This window comes from Podarcis liolepis (assembly GCF_965112155.1).
Source record: "Podarcis liolepis genome assembly, chromosome: 7".
NCBI lineage: Eukaryota > Metazoa > Chordata > Lepidosauria > Squamata > Lacertidae > Podarcis > Podarcis liolepis.
Genome location: NC_139561.1, coordinates 31,655,606 through 31,676,596, shown reverse-complemented (window position 1 = coordinate 31,676,596; position 20,991 = coordinate 31,655,606). Strand labels below are relative to the sequence as shown.

The 20,991-nt window shown below is 42.7% G+C and overlaps 2 protein-coding genes across 5 annotated transcripts in view; one reads left to right on the top strand and one right to left on the bottom strand.

Moving 5' to 3' along the window:
* Positions 1-3,558, top strand: part of TDRD12 (tudor domain containing 12) — a 140,974-nt gene extending 137,416 nt beyond the window's left edge. The window contains exon 33 of one of the 2 annotated variants that reach the window (XM_083512501.1): positions 1,312-3,558. In XM_083512501.1, coding sequence (XP_083368627.1) covers positions 1,312-1,397 — 86 coding nt within the window. In that variant the 3' untranslated portion in view covers positions 1,398-3,558. Of the gene's footprint in view, positions 1-1,308 lie in introns of both variants that reach the window. The other variant, XM_083512509.1, reaches the window with a different exon arrangement.
* SLC7A9 (solute carrier family 7 member 9) overlaps positions 1-20,782 on the bottom strand; it is a 49,062-nt gene extending 28,280 nt beyond the window's left edge. Inside the window, exons 1-12 of one of the 3 annotated variants that reach the window (XM_083512522.1) lie at positions 20,666-20,776; positions 16,891-17,038; positions 15,467-15,709; positions 14,288-14,413; positions 13,494-13,593; positions 12,340-12,384; positions 10,078-10,201; positions 9,732-9,835; positions 8,753-8,849; positions 7,857-8,006; positions 6,842-7,016; positions 3,851-5,696 (exon numbers count right to left, since the gene is read on the bottom strand). In XM_083512522.1, coding sequence (XP_083368648.1) covers positions 5,632-5,696; positions 6,842-7,016; positions 7,857-8,006; positions 8,753-8,849; positions 9,732-9,835; positions 10,078-10,201; positions 12,340-12,384; positions 13,494-13,593; positions 14,288-14,413; positions 15,467-15,709; positions 16,891-17,038; positions 20,666-20,758 — 1,470 coding nt within the window. In that variant the 5' untranslated portion in view covers positions 20,759-20,776 and the 3' untranslated portion in view covers positions 3,851-5,631. Of the gene's footprint in view, positions 1-3,850; positions 5,697-6,841; positions 7,017-7,856; positions 8,007-8,752; positions 8,850-9,731; positions 9,836-10,077; positions 10,202-12,339; positions 12,385-13,493; positions 13,594-14,287; positions 14,414-15,466; positions 15,710-16,890; positions 17,156-20,665 lie in introns of those variants that run through there. The other 2 variants (XM_083512521.1, XM_083512523.1) reach the window with 2 other exon arrangements.
* Between the last annotated feature and the right edge of the window lie 209 nt (positions 20,783-20,991).

The following is a 20,991-nucleotide window of genomic DNA, read 5'->3' as shown; positions in this document are numbered from 1 at the left end:
GAATTCGTAGTCCGCAGGGCGATTGAGGATTGGCACAGGTAGTAGATACCAAGTGGTGTAGGTTGTAGGCCTATCACGTTCATCACTCTTTGCCAAATACATGATAGATAGATGATAGATAGATAGATGATAGATAATTTGTTGGTTGAAATATGTATCTCACTTGTACTCTGACGCTTTCTCTGTTGCCCTCTTTGGCGCCCTAAGAGTGGGCGTAGTTGTTAACAAGGTTGAGCTGGGATGCTCCTCTAGGGGGCTTCGTTTGGAAGACGTAAATTTATCTAGTGCTGAGTTGCTGGGCTGCATCCATCAATAGAAAACTGACCAAAGGGGGAAAGGCGCCCTTATTCAGCTCGCAGCATCAGAACATAAGGTCCCTGCCCTGCAAACGACACCAGGAGATACCGTTACCTTAGGCCCCCTGGTTCTAGCACATCCCTGATATATCGGGATGGTACCCACCTCGCCCAGCATCAGTTCACGTGGGTGATGCATTTGGCCATGGAAGCCCTGGCTTCCCAGCCAGAGAATATGTTGCTCATTCCTGCTCATGGGGGCCTGCCTACAGACAGATTCAATGACATGAGTCATGTGTTGGAGGGGAGGTTGTGGACATCCCCTACAACTCCCTTTGAAGGGTATTCCGTTAAAGGAATCCAGTGGTCGTGGTTCCTGTCCAAAGCCCAGGTGGTGGCTAGGGCCATGGCACTACCTCCAGTGATTAGGGGAAATCTTCCAGTTGATTTGCATCAACAAGTTCCCCCTACAGGTTGTTAACCCTTATGTGACTTCCTACAGAGTGGACAGGAGTCAAGTATAGTCTGTTCAGATCCAATGCCTAAGCCAATACCACTCACATTCTGTAGCCAATCAAGTTGTGGCCTTTTTTTAGCCAATTAACCTAAAATACTTGTGTCCATGTGTTTTATTCCATCACAAAGCGGGGGACAGGGCCTTGACTCGCAACTGATCTACATTTTACACACAGACATGAACATTGCAGTTTCCTGTAGGGCTTTTCCTTTTTTAAACACCCATTGGTGTTAAAGAGTCAAAGCCTTGTGGGGACGGGGGAGACCATTTTTTGTCAGGATTTCATCTGGGAAAAGGTGAAACCTCCACCTTCCCCACACCCTATATTCCTAATGTAAAACCAGCCACCAGATGGCAGCCAGTATTTTTGTCGTATAGCACCCAGAGCCATTAAGAACCAGTCAAGACCCTCTCTTCAAAGGGGCATGTTAAACTGTACTAGAATGCTGGAAATGAGCTTTTCTAGATCTATGCATAACGTGCTTTTTTCTTAAGCAGGCACAGGTCCCAAGAAAGTGCACCTGGTTTCTACAGAGGAGGAAGAGGAAGAGGAATTCTTGGATAACAGTGACACCATCTGTTGATTCTGGTTTGGAAATTGGGATTAAGAATTAGGCTGTCACATAAGAACCCACATTCTGGCAGGCTCAAGCAGCTTGGGTGGCATTTCCATAATGAAAGCATTTTAGCTTTTTGAACATCAGGAAAAGTTCTAAATTTTGACCATGATTTTGAAGAGGCTTGTCATGGTGGGAGGGGTGGGATGTTTGCTCTTCGACTTAACTGCCATAGACTGATCACATGTACAATTGATTTCAGTGAGTTTTAATTCAAGGTACATTTGCTCTGAGTAGAAGAGTTGTAGTGATTTTTGCTAACTACCTAACCGTGAAACCAATGGAGGGAGGTGAAAATCCTCTCTGTGTGTATGGCTATTCTTGGAGCCTGTTTCAAAATAAAAAAGCACAGCTTCTGGCCTTTTCCTCACAAAACAAATTATCAAGCCTCATACAGATATTTAGACAAAAAGAGTTGAGAGTAGAAACAGTCTGAGAAGCACCATTCAAGTTCTTAAATGTAACTTGGATTTCTTAGCCATTACAACCCCCAGAATATTTTCCCTCGTGCTACCTTGGAACCTTTTCCTTCAGAATTTTTCCTGAAGCTTTATGATCCATTGTAAAGCAAAGCAGTTATGTACAGTGGTGATTATTGACTACAAAGGACATTGTAACAGAATGGATGCTGGCACAATGAAACTGTTTTTGGCAATAGAGTAATGTGCTTCTATGAAGCAATGAATTTCTGAGTTAGGTTACACTTGGATATGTTGAATGAAGAACCATTTATTTAGGAAAGTGAATTGTGAACATTCAGCGTGTTAACATTTAGATGAGGTTTCTGTAGTAGGTAGGAAAATGGAGAATAGGTTTGAATCCTTTCCAGCAACCTGTTTAAAATGACAATGTGCAAGCCCAAACCAGGCATTGCCTTTGCTTGTAACGGCCACATAAAGCATTGTGGTTTTCCCCCCCTCTCTGGCATCCATTTATACCAAGTGTTTGGTGTGATGTCATGTCTATGTTGTATTGCTAGAGACAGGTGTTCAATCTAGCATAATATTTAGTTCTTATCTTATTTTAAGAAAATGTAGCCATCAAAACCAGTTTAATACTGGTGACGTACTAAATATACCCTTTGTCAGCTGTATCATAAGGTGTAAAACTAAGATGCTGACTGATCTGTGCAGAAAATATTTTTGTTTCCAGAATATGAGAACTAATTTGAAAGGTTAAAGTACTTGATTAGAAAACTATTTCTAGTTCTTTGATCATTTGATCGGTTTGTTTTGTGTGGAATTGTTTGGACCAACACAGCTGATGCTAATTTTTCCTGATCTAATATGTGATCTAATATGGTAGATAATAAAAGTTAAATTAGATTATAGCACTCCATTGAACATCAATATTCAAAATGGTTAGTTACTAGATACTTTGTTCAATTGCTCTGTTTCTGTCCGTTATTATGTTGGCACAAAGAGCTGTAGGTATGTGTAGGAAGAATTAGAGATGGCCTTAGAATCAAAGGGTATATCTGGATCCAGGAGCTGTGAGGGGCAGGTAGAGCCACTTAATCAGAAGAACTAAAAATTATCATAAAGTACTGCTACAATAAATACAGCTTTCCCTACCTGTTCGCATAGCAGTATAACAACAAAAAGTAAAGTGAAGGAATCCCAAATGACTGTCTGATGTCAGATGCACAGGCATAATGATATATGATAGTCCCTTTGATATACTTATTATTAAATTTATATGCTGCCCTTCATCTGAAGATCACAAGGCAGTATGCTTAACAAAATAATTGTTCTGTTGACAGTATTGGATAAATAGTAGCTTTTAAGATGCTATAGTCTATATCCTCCAACGAGGAGCAGCATTCTGTCACTGAATTGATAGTCTCTCTGGAAGCTGCAGGTATTAGTTGCAATGGGTCTAACAAGCCCTCTGGTGCCTGTGTCCTAATTTCTAAATGCCCCTTCTTCCAGTTAAATATTCCCACTCCACATTGTCAAATGTGTAACAGTACAGTGCAACAACAGTTTACTCTATAACATGAATATGGCAGCAATTGTTTTGCTTTCAGTGTTTCACATAATTGACCCAAATGACATTATAACAGTTGGACATCTCTGTCTATCATATATGCAATTAGATCAGAAGTATTTGGCTTAAAGATGGATGTTGTGATCAGTGGCGTAGCGTGGGGGGTGCAGGGGGTGCCGGCCGCACCGGCTGCAACATCTGGGGGTTAGGGTTAGGGGGCGCAAATCCACGGGTTAGGGGGCGCAAATCCACGGGTTAGGGGGTGCAAATTACTTGCCTTGCCCCGGGTGCTGACAACCCACGCTACGCCACTGGTTGTGATAAACCCTTCTTAAGGCCATAATCTTATGAATAGTTATGGAAAAAGTTATTTATGCCTGCTAGAAAAGCAATAAAGAACACTCTTAAAACCAGCCTTTACATCTTTGGCATTTTTAGAAACTATTTATTAATTAAATAGAAAATATAATAAAAATATACCAAAGGCATTTGCAACAAGTCACAAACTAGTAATGCTGGAACTTTGACTTTTCAGCGTGCACAAGGAATCTAGAGAAGGCCAGAGGAAGGTAGGGAAAGAACGTCTAGTGTTCCATTTACCAGCAGTTCATCCCATGTTTGCAGCAGTATGAAATGCTACATCTTTGGTTTTCCTGCCAATCTTTCACAAAAGTAATTTTGAAAAGCAACAAACATGTCTCTTCCAAGATCACCACCTGCTCAGTATATGAGTCCTGACTTTTACCCCTTTGAAATTATTACCACTGTCTCAGTAATGAGACAACAGGTGAGCACAGCATGGAAAACCTAGCTTGCACATCCCAAACCAACATATTGTGGAACCCTGACCCCAAACCAATGGTAAGAGGAATGGTGGTAGCCAGATCAAAGATGTAGCTTCTTGGATCCAGCCTACACAACCACAGCCCATTTTTACTTTTACTAACTTTTACTTACTTTTACTAGGTAGCTGTGTTAATCTGTAGCAGCAAAGAGGCTTTTGGCACTTTTAAAAGTCGAACATATCCTGTAATAAATCTGCTTGTATTTATTTAATTAAAATATATGTAACCCACTCTAGTCAAGGATTTCAGAGTGGGTACAACAATTAAAACAGCAAATCCAACTGCACAGGAGAAAGTGGATAAACAATAAAACATGGGTGACAGTTATTACAAATTAAGCCTGAGTAAATAAACAAGTTTTAGTCTGGCACCCCAATTGAAATCTGTCTAGTGGCAACTTTGTTTTAGAGGGGAAGACATTTTGCAAGTAGGGAAACTGGTGTGGCAAAAGTTCTTTTTATGAATGTTGTGATAAATCCATTAAATCTTTAAGGTGCTACAAGTCTCCTTGCTGTCTTTCTTTGGAATTATATAAAAAATGTTGATTAAGCTTCTCTCTTTGCATGCACTCCTCAAAAGATGCAGCTGTGCAGGATACTGAGGTAGAACCATGACAGCAGCAAACCAAGCTGAGGCTCCCTGGGTGCAAAAACACACTTCCTATGGGCAGACAAGGATCTGCCCTTAAGCCTCATGCTGGACAGACTCTACACTTCTAATACACAAACCATTGTGCCTGCAAAAATCTGCTCCAGTGTTGAGATATTTCTCATCATCTGCTCATGTTTCATTGTGTCAAGGCAGAGTCATTCTTTGAGAAGCCTCAGCCTATTCCAGTGTATTACGGTACTTGTCTTGACCTCTTCAACCGCAGGAGTCAATATCATACAGATTACGTCTAGATCACATGTCTTTCTCCCTCCCATACGTTCTCTTGTCATTTCGTTTGGGTTTCCACCCTTTATAAATCTGTGAGGCATTTAATATATGAGATTTCATCTTTGCACTTCCATGTTTGTTTGCTGGTAGATGGCACTGTAATACTGTATGTTCTGTCCTTTTAGCTTGCTGAGAAAATAATGTGGAAATTCCATACCTGAAATCAAGTCCATGGCCTACAAATCCTCAGGTCTTTACCCCCATTCAGATATTTTCTTAAGATGCTGAAAATCCCTGAATACAATGTGTTACAAAAATGAATGCATTTTACAGGGGGAAAGAACAGAACAGTGTCTTTTTCAGGACACTTACTGTCTCACAAACATCCCCTATCCTCAGCATTGAGACCTATAGTTGTGGACTTGGTGTATCATACCTGATCAACCATTTCCAGGATCTAGCCTTTTTAATGATGGAAAAATTCAATGTTATTCAGGAACGTCTTCTGGTGGAACTACTTCCATAAGCATCTGAAGGTGCATAGTGATGGGCTCTGAAACGCAGAAGTTGTTGAAGTCAGAAGCCTTTAGAAATGGCAATTTCACTGTTAGTACTATTTCTTTTCCTAGATCATTTCCCCCTTTGTACTTAACCACTTAGAAGCCTCAGTGTTGATTCCATAAGCCAGATTATTGGCTATACGTTTCCTATAACCATATTAACATGGGTCTTGAGAATATTCCAGAAAGTGAGGGCATCTCGGAGCACATTTCAAATGTTTTCCAGGACCATTACATTTGATGCCTTCCATTTCTTAAGTGTACCAGATGGTGTGTGCAATACTGAGCACATCAGGGCAACTGAAAACCAATCTAAGCAACATTTTCAATATTAGCATATTGTTATTTCTGGAAACATTAAGAGGTCTATTCAAAATCAGTATACACAGTCATACTATTGGTGCTATCAGGGTAGAGTAGCATTCTGTTCTACTGGAACTCTGGTTCAATTGATTTATATTTACATGTTTATTTTTAACTTTGCAAACTATGGGCTGATTTTGGATAACCGCTTTAACATGATGAAATTATAAGTGGTCATTTGTTGGCATGGCAACTGGCAAAGTGAGGGCATCTCGGACCACATTTCAAATGGTTTCCAGGACATAATGAGCTGTAACTTTAGCAAAGTGTCAGAGTCCACTCAAAAGACCAGTAGCCACAATCAGAAGGATCTATTTCCTGTGTATGTCAAACTACCATCAAGTTTCACTCTTTAAAGAAAAGATGGCTAGTGGTTAGGAAGAAGCAGGCACAGGAATGTCTAAAACTCTTTAAAATATAGGGAGGCTTAAAAATTGCCTACCCTGAAGGAAGGTGGGAAATTCCAATTGGAATGTTTTTGTAACTGGAAACACTAGCACCCATGTGCCTGCAAAGGGCAAGTGGCCAGTGCGCAGAAGCATGCATTGTGTATGTAATCTCTAGCCACTCAAGTGATCTGAGAAGACCACATACCCCATTCCCGGCTCTATGAGCCTCCCCTATTCCCATAATTTCCTCTTTATTGTATCTCATGCACGCCACCTGTTCCCCTTTAGGAAGCTCTTTCCCTTTGAATCAGAGTTAAAGAGCCACACCCAGATTATTTCATCACAAACACCTCTTCCCCTGGGATGGAAACCAACCATATACTCACTTGAGATTTTTTGAGCCCAGCTGAATTTGAAGTGGATGAAAAGTACGTAAAAGACAAGTCCACTGATAATAAACAGAACGCAATACAGATATGGCAGCTCGGGTGCAGTGATGATGGGTGCCAGGACCAGCACAATGGAAACAAACAGCACAAGGATGGGGATGATAAGAGGGACCTGCAAGACAGAGCGGAGGGGGTGGGAATGTAATTGTGTGTGTTGAGGAATCCCAGATTGGAACGACCTAGCAAGGCCAAATAATATTCTCGCTCAAGATGTATTCAGCGCTTGCTACAAAGATGTCTCAAAGTGAGTTAGAGTTTTGAAAACATACATGATACAAAAGTTAAAATGCACCCAAAATATAATTGACAAAAAGTACCCATCTTGCAATTACATAAAATGACAAATCCTATCCCAACCTACTAAACAGTGAACACAAGGATTGGATATCACCATATTCTGACACTCCAGTTAAGAGCCAAATGCCTGGGGAAAGAAACATCTTTGCCAAAGTGCCTAAAAATTGATAATGATTGTGCCAGATGCATCTCTCTCTAAAAAGAGGATTCCACAATTGGGAATCACCACTGAAAAGGCCTGTTCTCATGTTGTTGTTTATTGAAGGGGGCACACAAAAAGGCCCTCAGATGATTAGGTATTAAGTATTGAAGTACTGATGTCATGGGCAGTGTAAGACTTTATATGTCAAGAGCAACACTTTGAATTGGGCCAGGGAGCTAACACATCCTACGCACTTGAACCAGGAGCAGCGTTCTAGGATCAGACCGCCTACTCCCAGTCAATTCTGGCCCCTGAATTCTGCACTAAGTGCAGTTTCTGAACGCTCTTCAAAACGGCACTACATAGAGTGCATTGCAATAATCTAACCTAGAGGCAGCTCACATGTTAACCTAATTTCTCCCCCAAGTCCAGCAGTAACAAAAGGTGCAACACAAGAGGAACTGCCAAACCATCCTGAACACTGATGAGAATATATTCTGGTGGGCTACTTACACGGATAGGCCTTTCAAGATCTTTTCTTGTAAAGCGCATGACAATGAGTCCCAGCACAGTTAGACCATAGAATATCCAAACTGCAAAGCTAAAGTAGTTGATGAGGGTGTTGATGTCACCGGGAATTATATAAATAATAGCTACTGCACCCTGAAAGCAAAAGAAATGCATTATGGAGAAGGCATTTTTTTTAAAAAAAAAACCCTACAGATTTCAGTGTTGGGTTTAGAGGACTTTTAATGGCCAATTCTAATTGTGGCTATGATGACTCTGTTGGAAAACTAATTCAGACATGCTTGCTTAGTCTCTCCAGTGACTTTAAATTTGCAGCCCTACTGCATGGTTGTTTCATTATAATACAAGGCCTCCATTTGCATACAGACCCTTTCGCATACAGATAGGAAAGCTGTGTGCAATCACAGAGCTTTCAAAAGAGTTTTAATTACAGCTCCAGATTGCTGAGATGTGTTTGTTTTTATTTAAAGATTTAAGATCTTTAAGATTTAAATATTTAAGATCTTATATCAAAAGCAGGAGATGAAGTGGAGGGGGCGTTATAGAGGTGTATGCAATTGCATTTTCCTCCCTCGCAGTATTACAACCCAGGGCCAGCCAATGAAGCTGAATGTCAAGAGACACAGACAAAAGGAAGGGCTTGTTTACACAGCACATAATTGAAGTGTGGAATTTGACCTCACGGGAGTTGTGATGCCTGCCAACTTGGACAGGTTGGATATTAGACAAATTAATGGAGGATAAAAGCATCATTGACTACTAGTTGTGACGGCTAAGCCCGGCTTCCAATAACAGAGAACAATGCTGGACTAGACAGGCCTTTGGTCTGATCCAGCAGGGGTCTTATGATGCTCTTCTGACACTTCAGAAATCATACTTACATAAAAGATGATAGCAGGTGCCGGAGTTAAGCGCTTAATGCTGATGTAAGAGAGCACCTTTAACATGTGTCCTTCACGACCAGCTACGTAAGCAAGCCTGAGAAGGTAAATCATTCTCATTAGAGAAGCCATTGTGATGGGCTGACCGAGAGCAAAGGATGACAAGACTTCTGCACTTTTCATATATTTGGTGATGCATTCAGAGAGCATTGCAGAATCTGTGTTTACCATGTCATGCAGTAATATGGGCTATGGAGAGTGTATGAGGAACTAGTTGCAACGGCTGTGGTTTGAGAAAAAACAAGATCCTGATTAAGTCCAATGTTAAAAGCATAAAAATCTGGGAAATGGAATGAGATCAGCACAACTGCCACATGCACTGTGAATAACAGGGTATGGGATTTCCACCATCTGACATATACAGTACATCACTACTGTGCTCCCAATAAATGTGAGTGAATGTGCAGGTGTGATGTTAAATTTAAGCTGCTTTCCCCCTCTATACCACCTTTCCTTGCACCACCTGCCAGCCACTGAGCAAAGTTTAATAGCTTGGAGATGTCAATTTGCCCCATCTCCTGAGTGCCCCCAGGTTACTTTTAATGAGAGGATGATGCAGACATGGGACCCGTTCAGAATGACTATGAAGTACTCCTTTACACAATATATCACTAACACATTGAATTATTTATTCACATAATGCTAGGGCAGCTTCCACCATGAGTTACTTGAAAATGATGGGATTAATTCAGAGGAAAACGAAAAATTCAGAGGCACTGTACTTCTAATTAGCAGCTGTCTGCAATATGATCTGCTTTTAAGTGTCACCTGGGCATTTGCCTGTTGGCAACTGTGATGCTCTTAACTCCAGGTACATATAAGTGCAGAAGTCTTGCAATCTGGACTCAGGGCTGGGGGCACATAAATCAATTTTAACCTTGGGCACACTAGAATTCCACATCAGAAAGTATTGTTTTACCTGCCAGCAGTAAAGCAAGTCCCATTGGCTGCCCCGATGGTAGAAAAAGCCACAAAGAGAGGGACTATCCAGGAAGCAGGATAAAGAACCCTGTCTCCAAATGTCTGTGATGGAAGGAATTGAAATAATGCACATCTTTAAAACCTAGAGGTCAACCAATTGGGCACGTGAAGATACAGCAGTAATGAAAGATACTTAATAAAAAGCTTGCACAACTTTTTAGAGAAGCAATTTTTCCCTTGTGTAACTTAAACTACTTTCGCTCTTATTCTGCCGTTTGTATCAAAACATCCTCTTGGGAATTGTACAGAGGTGAAAAACAACACATTTTCCCACTTGGACTCACCACAGCGACAGCTGGAGACTGCAGAAGTTCTGTTGACGTCATAACCGTGAAATAGGATATATTGATCAGAACGTAACAAACTGTGACCAGAGGGATTCCAATAACAATAGAGAGTGGTAGATTTCTAGATAATATAAAGAGATATGCAATCTGTTACACATCCAAGCTTTTACACAATTAAAGAAATATTTGTTGATTTACCATATAGGTTTCTGCATAAATTTGCATCTGAAAGGGGGAAATTATCAATTTTTAAATAAGCACTGTCTCTTATTTGAGTAACAATAACAAATCTTCTAAGACAACATCTGCCACGCTATGGTCCTGATTAACACCCCCAACTTCCAGCAATGATATTTGCATTGAGAACATAAGAACACAAGATGGGTGGACACACAAGCAGAACCAGAGGAGGAGCTTGCTTCCCAATGCAAATAGCAGCTTGGGTGGGAGGGTCAGCAGGACAAAGCAGTGGGGGAGGGTTAAGGGGGGGAAGCATCAGCTCCCACCCCATCCCCATGGATGCTGTTCATTAACGTTATAAAATACATATATATTAATTGCATCAGTACATTGAACACTACATCTAGTTTGGCTCTAAACAGCTGTGTATTTAGACTTTAAAATTTCGCTCTGTTGTTGTTGGATGCAGGGCCAGCTCTACCACTAGGTAGAGTGAGGCAACTGCCTTGGGTGGCAGATGCTGGTGGCCAGAGGCAGTTGCTCCTGGGCTCCCAGGCATTTCCCTCCTGGTGGAGGATAGAGCTGGGTGTGCCACACAGCCTCTCCCATCTTGGGTGGTTCTGAAGGGCACTGTCAGACTAAAACAGCCAATCTAGTCAGCTTCCGCAGGTGGCAACCATCTTGTCCTTTGCCTCAGGAAACAAAATGACTTGGAACAGATATACAGTGGTGCCTCGCAAGACGAAATTAATTCGTTCCGCAAGTCTCTTCGTCTTGCGAGTTTTTCGTCTTGCGATGCACGGTTTCCCATAGGAATGCATTGAAAATCAATTAATGCGTTCCTAGGGAAACCGCCTTCAGACCAGGTCCGGGGACAGTCTGTCCCCGGACCTCTTCTGAAGGCTGGGGGGGGGGGGAACAAGGGCTTTTCTTCCCACCCCCAGCATTTTAAAAAACCCTGGGACAGCGGAGGACTTCTCCGCTGTCCTGGCGATCTTAAAATGCTGGCCGGCAGCATTTTAAAATCGCCCCGGACAGCGGAGGACTTCTCCGCTGTCCGGGGCGATTTAAAAGCCCCTGGGAAGGCAGGCAGGGGGGACAAAGACTTTCGCCCCCCGCCTGCCTTCAGAAGGTGTTCCCGCCCCCCCGCCCCGCTTCGGAACAGCGTTCCGAAGTGGGGCGGCTGGGGCAGGTGTTCCCGCCCCCCCCGCCCCGCTTCGGAACAGCGTTCCGAAGTGGGGCGGCTGGGGCAGGTGTTCCCGCCCCCCCCGCCCTGCTTCGGAACAGCGTTTTAAAATGCTGGGGGTTGGCAGCGAACGCTTCGCTCCCGACCCCCAGCATTTTAAAATCTCCCCGGGACACGGGGAGATTTTAAAATGCTGGGGGTCGGCAGCGAATGCTTCGCTCCTGCCCGCCAGCATTTTAAGATCGCCCGGGGCATGCGGGGGGGGGGAGGCAGGCGGGGGGGAGCAAAGACTTTTGCCCCCCGCCGGCCTTCAGAAGAGGTCCTCTTCTGAAGGCCGGCTGTGGGCGAAAGTCTTTGCTCCCGACCGCCAGCATTTCCCTATGGGCTTTCGTCTTGCGATGCAAGCCCATAGGGAAATTCGTCTTGCGAAGCACCTCCAAAACAGAAAACCCTTTCGTCTTGCGGGTTTTCCGTCTTGCGAGGCATTCGTCTTGCGGGGTACCACTGTACCGTACTTTTCTGTGTATAAGACTAGAGTTTTTTTACTTTAAAATAAGGTTACAAATCTAGGGGCACCTTACACATGGATAGTGCATATGCCCATTTTCTAAATTTGGGGTCCCCAAAAATAGGGGGCATCTTATACATGGGGGCATCTTATACACAGAAAAATACAGTATTTCCTCCTGATTGTATAGATGCAGTTCACTAACTTGGGCCTGGTTTCAGAAAACAGCTTACTGGATTTTGTTGTTGCTTTGTGAAACTTTTTGCACACTGCCTTAGGAGGGCTGCACACTGAATGGCAGGTTGGAAATCCTTGTTTCAATGGGACTGTGAGGGAGGAGGAAAAAGAAATGGTGTTCTGTCAGCTGATGCAGCATTTTTCTTACCTATAAGGATCTTTAAGTTCCTCTGTGATATAATTGAGTTGATTCCTGGAAGGGATGGGGGGGGGGGGGAGAAGTACCAAAACGTTACTTTGCATCCTGCACATTCTTGAGAGAAAACCCTCTTGAAACCAGTGGAATTTAATTTCCAAATAAAAGAGTTATGGGGTGTATGTCTTGGTGGCAATACATATTTTTACTGAAATTATAATACCCTTTCAACTACCAACAACAGCAACATGAGACATTTCACAGAGCCAAGTAGAAAATGTCCGATTTTGATTTGTGTTCTGCATTTGCACAGAAGCAAGTGCCCAATATGGCTTTCAACAGTAATAGCAAGTACCAATAAACAATCAGGAATATATGCACCTGTTCTGTGCAAAAATAATCCCTTGCACATCTAAGCATACATTAGATCAGTCTTTGGCAGCCTGATGCCCTGCATATGGCTATCCTGGACAAAACGAAAAGCTTCTCAGTTACGTTTCTTTGTGACATGCTGTTTTCTATGTGCAGGGGTCTATTCTGAGGATTGAGTATGAAGGAGCTGCCATCTGCCATCTGAAATACTACAGCCCAGACATAGCCTTACCACTTCAGGAAAAAAATATGCCCTTAACAAATATGAGTCCTTCCTCCTTTTATAATACCTGGCATCCATTCACCTCCCATATGAGAAGCAACCATCAATTAAGACAACACACACCCCGACCTATGGAAACATCTGGCGAGACCTACTGGATTAGAGATTTTATTGTGCATATGAACTGGCTCTAAGTAGTGGTTCTAACCTTACAATGCTTAAGGTTCTAATGACCTTAGACTAGCTTATATTGTTGGTGCCTTCCAAAGCCATCTCAGCTATTGGCCATCACTGCATCATGTGGTAGCAAGTTCCACAAGTTAATGGTCTGCTTAGCTCTCCCCCACAAAAGTGGGTGGGCTCTGTCTCCTTTCATGCCTACCAGGAAGTCACCATAAGTTTAGAATAAGTATTCCCCACTCTACACTATTTCCAGGTGTGATTCTTCAGCAAGACTTCAGGTGCCAGAGTTTTCATGCAATATCTTTCTTAAAGTGCAGTAAAGACACATCAAAATAAGGCATGAACTCCCATTTTCTAACTGCTAATGACAGTCATAAAATTATATTACCATCCATCATAGGCCCAGAGTCCATTATAAAATGCAAGACTAATGGTGCCCACAGAAAGCGGGGGACCATCAAACGAATTGTTGAAGTTCTTTGTATTTCCTGGGGGAGGGAAAGTGAAACATGTCATTTCTTGCAGCTGAGGAACTTGGCTCAGAGTCCATGAAAACTCCCACCCACCCTGATAAATCTGTTTGCCTAAGATGCCACTGGACCCTTTGTGGTTTTGATATCATATCCTCCAAATTCATTCCTCAGAGGAAAATAAGAGGGACATTGATCGCTCACCACCCAACTGACCCTCCTCGATCCCTTCCCCATTTTTGTGGTCCCCTCACCGCTGAGCATTTCCTATCAGAAGAAGGGCAAGGGCCACCACCACTTCACCAGGGGCAATATGTTAAAATATATTGAAACGGAATGTTTCAATATATATTTCAAATGTTTCAGAATATATTGAAACGGAATGTGACTTTTTAGAAACTTGAGACTTCTCTTTAATGTATGTCATAAACAGCTTTTAATTTATTTACAAGGAAGGTAATATTAAAAATATCAACAAACAGGTTCCCACCCACTCCCCAAAAAGAAAGCCAAAACAAAACAAAGCAGTTGTATCAATCCCAGTCAACTGCTGCAGATACATTATAGATAGATAGATGATAGATAGATAGATAGATAGATAGATAGATAGATAGATAAGATAGATAGATAAGATAGATAGATAAGATAGATAGATAGATAGATAGATAGATAGATAGATAGATGCTGCAACTAAGACTTCAACATAACATACCTTGGGCTAGAAGAACAATCCCACTTACAATGATAATTATGACAATCACCATTTTAGCCGCAGCGAAAAAGTTCTGTACGTAGCTCGCCCACTTCACACTCAGGGCATTCACCAGAGTAATTGTAACTAAGAGAAAGGAAAGGGTGGAAGGTTCACGAGAAATGTCACCTCAACAAATAAGCCTCTGTACCCCTGGAATCTGTCCTTTGCCTTCCCAGTTTATTTTCCTGCCACTCAGAGTAGCCAATAATGGGCTAGTTGGACAAATAATCTGACCCTCTGCATGGTAGAAGAGTTTGGATTTGATATCCCGCTTTATCACTACCCTAAGGAGTCTCAAAGCGGCTAACATTCTCCTTTCCCTTCCTCCCCCACAACAAGCACTCCGTGAGGTGAGTGGGGCTGAGAGACTTCAGAGAAGTGTGACTAGCCCAAGGTCACCCAGCAGCTGCATGTGGAGGAGCGGAGACACGAACCTGGTTCACCAGATTACGAGACTACCACTCTTAACCACTACACCACACTGGTAGCTTCATATGTTCCTCTGCATTCAAAGTGTTCAAACCATTTCACTCATCATCATGTGCACTCTTTACAGGTAAGGTAAAGGTAAAGGACCCCTGGACTGTTAAGTCCAGTCTAAGGCAACTATGGGGTGCAGCACTGATCTTGCTTTCAGGCTGAGGGAGCCAGTGTTTGTCCACGGACAGCTTTTTCAGGTCATGTGGCCAGCATAACTAAACCACTTCTGGTGCAACTGGACACCGTGACGGAAACCAGAGCGCACAGAAATGCCATTTACCTTCCCACCGCAGCGGTACCTATATATCTACTTGCACTGGTGTGCTGGTATGCTTTCAAACTGCTCAGTTGGCAGGAGCCGTATAGAAGATGGGTTAGTGGTACTACGTATTCCCAAGTTCCCAAAAGGGAGAGGGGAGTTTGACCAAGGCTTCACATGGGGTCATGGCAGAGGTGAAAATTGACCTGTGATACCTAGCAGCGTCTCGCTTCTGTTGCGCAGCAGCTGCCTCCAGTTTAACCCAAATTAACCCACAAATTTGCATGGTGTAGAAGGAAGCCTATTCTTTGCTGTTATCTCTGTATGCATTTGGTCTTAAGTTGCAAACTCACCCTTCCAGCTACCTTTGTCTTTCTGATCAAAAGCCAAATACTCACCGAGGGCTGCTGTTGCCAGACACTTGATGACAACTGTGGGGGGGTCACAACCTGGATAAAATGGAGCTGCTGTGTACTCAGCAAAGCTGAGGCAAATAATGGCAAAGGAACTGGGCTTGATGACGATAAGACTTGCCCAGGAAAACAAATACGCAGGGATTGGGCCAAAGGCTTCCATGAGGTACGGATATTCTCCTCCTGATTTTGTTATCATGGTGCCAAGTTCGGCAAAACACAGTGCCCCTGAAGAAAGAAGTGGGAGTTTTTAAAATAACCTTCCGCTTCCACCACCACTGCCACAATCACCCATCTCCATTTCAATATGGCTTCTGGAGGACTCTATATGCACCTGGTCCTTCTAGCCTGTTTCAAGTCACCAGGGATTTTGTTCCTATTAAGTGCATAATTTTGTTATGGTATATGGAACTAGTCAACATTTCTCTCACCTAATGAGTGCCTCTCTTGTGAGAAGATCATCTGGTCCTAACCAACTATAATTTTGAGTTGCTGGAGAAATGCTTTTCCCCCTCTCCCCCACAAGCACGATTGATTATTTTCATTTATGAACACTGCGCTTGTTCTCATGGTGTTTATTAGACACTGTCCATGACATCATCAGCGGGTGCCTTGGGACTCAGGGGGCATCGATAAAAGAAAAGCCAGTGACAAAAAAGTTATTTTTAGAGACAGTTATCAAATATTTATTACATTTATATTTATCTCTCATTCATCCTTTCCATTTTCTTCAATACATGCAAAAACCCTGTGAGGTAAGTCAGGCTAAGGGATGGTGACCAGTCCAAGATTACACAGAGAGCTTCATGGATGAGTGGAGATTTGAACCCTGAACACCCCCAATTCTAGTCTAAGCACCAAAACATGCTAGGATATGGTTGCCATATACTAAACATACATCTCTTGGTTCTTCATCACATGGTGATTTGTAAGAGAGGCCAGATGAACAAAAGGAGCTTCAAAATACAGTGATACCTTGGTTCTTGAACTTAATCCATACCGGGAGTCCATTCGACTCCCAAAACCGTTCAAAAACCAAGGCGCAGCTTCCAGTTGGCTGCAGGAGGTTCCTGCACTCAAACAGAAGCCATGTCGGATGTTCAGCTTCCGAAAAACGTTCGCAAACCGGAACACTTCCAGGTTTGCGGTGTTCAGGAGCTGATTTGTTCAACAACTAAGCTGTTTGAGAACCAAGGTACCACTGTAATGTAACGTATTAGCTTTGGCTAGTATTTCCCCCAAACAAATTGTTCACCTATATCTTATATGCTAGTTTCAAACGCAAAACTAGCAAATGCAAATCCATCGTTAAAGGGCTAAACAAAATAACACATAACAAGGAGCTTGTAATTATCTGGGGCGGGGGGGGGGGGAGACAGAATAAGCTGGAAAGAGCATTAGTGATTTACCTAACGTAGCAAGTACTCCACAGGCTGCCCAGATGACTAAGCAGGGCCCAACAGCTCCAACGTTAGCCAGAACAGACTTTGGAGAAACAAAGATTCCCGAACCAATCACTGTTCCAACAATGACACAGATTCCACTGAGCAGGCCCACCTGGGAAAAGAAATTGAGGTTAGGTGAATTCAACTGGAGTGGTTCTTTCAGTCTTCTATAGGCAGTATAATGAGGGTGGAGATGGATGGGGGACAGGAACATTGAAGCAGATGTTAACCCAAGAATATGTCTGGAAGGGTCCACTCATTGCAGAAACACTGATTTAATACAACAGTTACTGCCATGTATCTTAAAGGTAAGGTAAAGTGACCCCTGACAATTAATTCCAGTCACAAACGACTCTGGGGTTGCGGTGCTCATCTCGCTTTACAGGCTGAGGGAGTTGGCGTTTGTCTGCAGACAGTTTTTCTAGGTCATGTGGGCAGTATGACTAAGCCACTTCTGGCGCAATGGAACACCAAAACCAGAGCAGCGCATGGAAACACCGTTTACCTTCCCGCCGGAGCGGTACCTATTAATTTACTTGCACTTTTTGGAGAGCTTTCAAACTGCTAGGTTGGCAGGAGCTGGGACCGAGCACTGGAAGCTCACCCCGTCGCGGGGATTCAAACTGCTGACCTTTTGATCGGCAAGCCCAAGGTTTAGACCACAGCACCATCCACATCCCACTATGTATCTTAGGGGGACCTTATTTTCCCAACAAACACATCTGTAGGATCTACAGTTTATTAATTGTACTTCTTAGCCGCTTTTTAAATTAAAAGTGAAGTCAAAGCAACTTGGAATGTAACACAAAAATTAAAATCAACAGAAAACTAAAATGAAATAAAGACTAAAAACTTTCAGAAGCCTGAGGTCAGAGTTAAGGTCTGTTCTGGGAATGACCTTGGTAAGCCTCTCTAGGAGCCTTTTTCAGCTTGGAAGTGGGGTGAAAATGTTTAAAAAGAATATATATGCTACTTGTTGCCTTGGCAAGGGTAAAAAGAATGTGGAGGAATAAGCGCTCAGTATTGACCATGACCATTTCTTCATATTCGGTGCCAAGGAAATAGTCTTGCTGTGATAGGAATTTTGAGGTCTTAGATATATGGTAATGTTCATAACCGCACGTACATAGATCAGCACAGGAAGACCGACCTGAAGCCATTTTGATTCCTAAACTGAGCAAATGTTTTCTCTGCAAGGTCAAAGTGGAAAAGCCTCCCCATTGTCTTTTCCTTCATAAATCATGTATTAAGGGTATGTCTGTGTTTGAATAGGGTGAGCCTGTGACATGGCCCAGGAACTAAGTATTTATCACTACAAAAGAATGGCCAGGCTCCCCAGGCAATCCAATCTAGTAACCTGCCAGACAGAAGATAAACAACAACAGGAGAAAAACAATATTCAAATTTCTGTTTTAGACCACCTTTTCTGTGATGTAGGAGAAAAACAATATTCAAATTTCTGTTTTAGACCGCCTTTTCTGTGATGTAGGTGTGATGTATCTGAGGGGTGGTCTTAGGTTACACCCCTTCTTGATGTATGTATGATGTTTCTGGGGGTGGTCTTTATCTACAGGGTGGCAATTTCAAAAGTCTTTATAAGGCCTTGCATGCCATTTTTCTGGGTCCCTCCTCTCTCCTGTGGGTGAGGGGAGCACCCTGTTGCAACAGATCAATAAAGATCAAGCATACTAGCTGCTTTGCTTCTCAATATTCTCTGGTTGGCCTCTGTTATTCTCTCCTACCAATAGGGAACCTATGTAAGGACTCTATACGGGCTCTTGGATACCCCATAAGGGAAAAGGGCAATTTTTGTTTACAACATTGCCAAGGGAAAAGGTAATGAGTGTGAGGGGAACACAAACAGGGTCTGCTGTGCTGAGACTTTCAGCGCCATTAACAGGTGAGGTGACACCAGGAACAACTTGTGGTACAATGCAAACATTAACCTGACATTCTGGGAAAAGAGGCTTTCCTTTTGTACTTCACTGAGCTCTGTGATTATCTCCACATTTTCAAACAACACTCTACTAATTAACTCAGGTGTTTAACATCACAGAGCATTTTACTTCCCCACTCGGGGCATTAAAGCTGGACCTAACTAGACTATTCCCTGTTTTTACAACAGGACATGTACCAAGGGCAATTGCACCTCTTCTTGAGAGCGAGGATGTGTTTAGGGACGGAATTCTAAGTGTGGATGGGAAAATCTGTCAAATTTAGTTTCTTCCCCAGTTTCACATTTTCCCAGTATTAAATTCAGTTCTCCTTTACTGCAGCAGCAAAAACAACGTGCAAGGCAGCCACTGTGAGTTACCAGTCTTTGCAGCCACAGCAAGCTCCATCGTTCTCCAGAGGTTTGATTTCAACCCCAGAAGCACACTGGCATTGTCTCTTGAGACAGACGGATGCCAACCATGCACACTTTCCCCCTGGTTTACACAATTTTGCAAACATTTGGTATGAGAACCGAAATGCAAAATTCATAGAAGTGTGAATTTTGAAGGATAACTGGTTCTATTCAGGTCCTGGTTTGGCAACTGCAAATGAAAGCTGGCCAAATTTCTACCTCATCCCTAATTCTAAGCCTATTTACAGCTAATTCCCATGTTTTGCACGGTGCACATTTTGCCGCAAACAAAATCCAACAAAGGGTTAAAAGTAAAGGTAAAGGGGACCCCTGACCATTTGGTCCAGTCGTGACCGACTCTGGGGTTGCGGCGCTCATCTCGCTTTATTGGCTGAGGGAGCCGGCGTACAGCTTACAGGTCATGTGGCCAGCATGACTAAGCCGCTTCTGGCAAACCAGAATTTAAGCATACTTAAAGCACATTGCTTTCATTGCTTTCGAAAACGCTGACTGTATTGTAGTGTCTCAAAGTGAATGCCCTAAGCCAGGAATGGGGAATCAGATGTTCCTGGACTTCATTTCCCATCAGGCCCAACCAGCATAGCTGGAAATTGGGGGCCAATAACCTCTGAAGGGTCACAAGCTCCCCATTCCTGCCATAAACTATGCAAACCTATAAGCATCCAGGGGAAGGTATTAGGCATAGGAGAGACAATTTGGTTGAGGCCACCTGGCGCTGTTCACTACCTCTGTGCATATGTGAATCTCCTCTTAAGACTATTAATTCCAGAATCTAAAATTCCCTAACTATGCTATTGTGAGAGCACCATTTTAGGAAAGGACTGATTAAGGCCTCTCTACTTGCGCACACACACTAAACATTAAAAGCATCCCTCCCTCCAAGAATCTTGAGAGTGGTACTTTAGCCCCTTACAGAGCTACAATCCCAAACACCCTAAACTATCTACGGTTCCCAGAATTCTGTGGAGGAAAATGTGTTTTATATGTATAGTGTCTACACAGCCTCTGTCTGTGCAAAAGGGCCCAACAATTGCCACCTCAGACCTTCATTAAGTTTTAAGGAAGACATCTAGAGGCATCAGGACTTTGGTGCAGTGCTAGTGGGTCAGAGTTAATCAGAGCAGTGATTTTTGAGTTGCTGCTGTGAGGGCCTCCTTTTTCTGTAATTTTAGTGGCTTTTAATTTCTATTGCTTTATCTTTGAAAACCACTCTGGGATTGTATATGACGAAGCGTGGTTTAAGAATCGAAGTAAGTAAGCAAACAAACAAACAATAAAATGATTTTTACAGCAGAATGGAAACTATATTTGAGATCTGGGAGGCTAAGAGCTTCTAGGACTGTTTCCAATGTAATATATTACAAGTCTTGCCTCTTTCTGTAGATTCATAGATTTGCTTTTCTTGATGGGCGTTTCATCAGGTTCTTGATTTGAACTTCGTTTTCTGATGCCTTCTTCATCCATTTTGCTTACTTGATGCTGATGTGCCTATTAGTGAATCCTGCAAAAAGCACAAAGTTAACTATGAACATATTATTTAAAAGTCTGTTTATCTTTTGACTTCAAAAAAATCAACGGAGGACCCATAGCGCTCTTACACAGTTAATTCAAAGTAATAGTGGGATGCGCTACCTCACTCCGAGTTGGCTTTGTAATGTTATAGCATAATCCAATCTAAGCGTGGGACACTGTGCTAT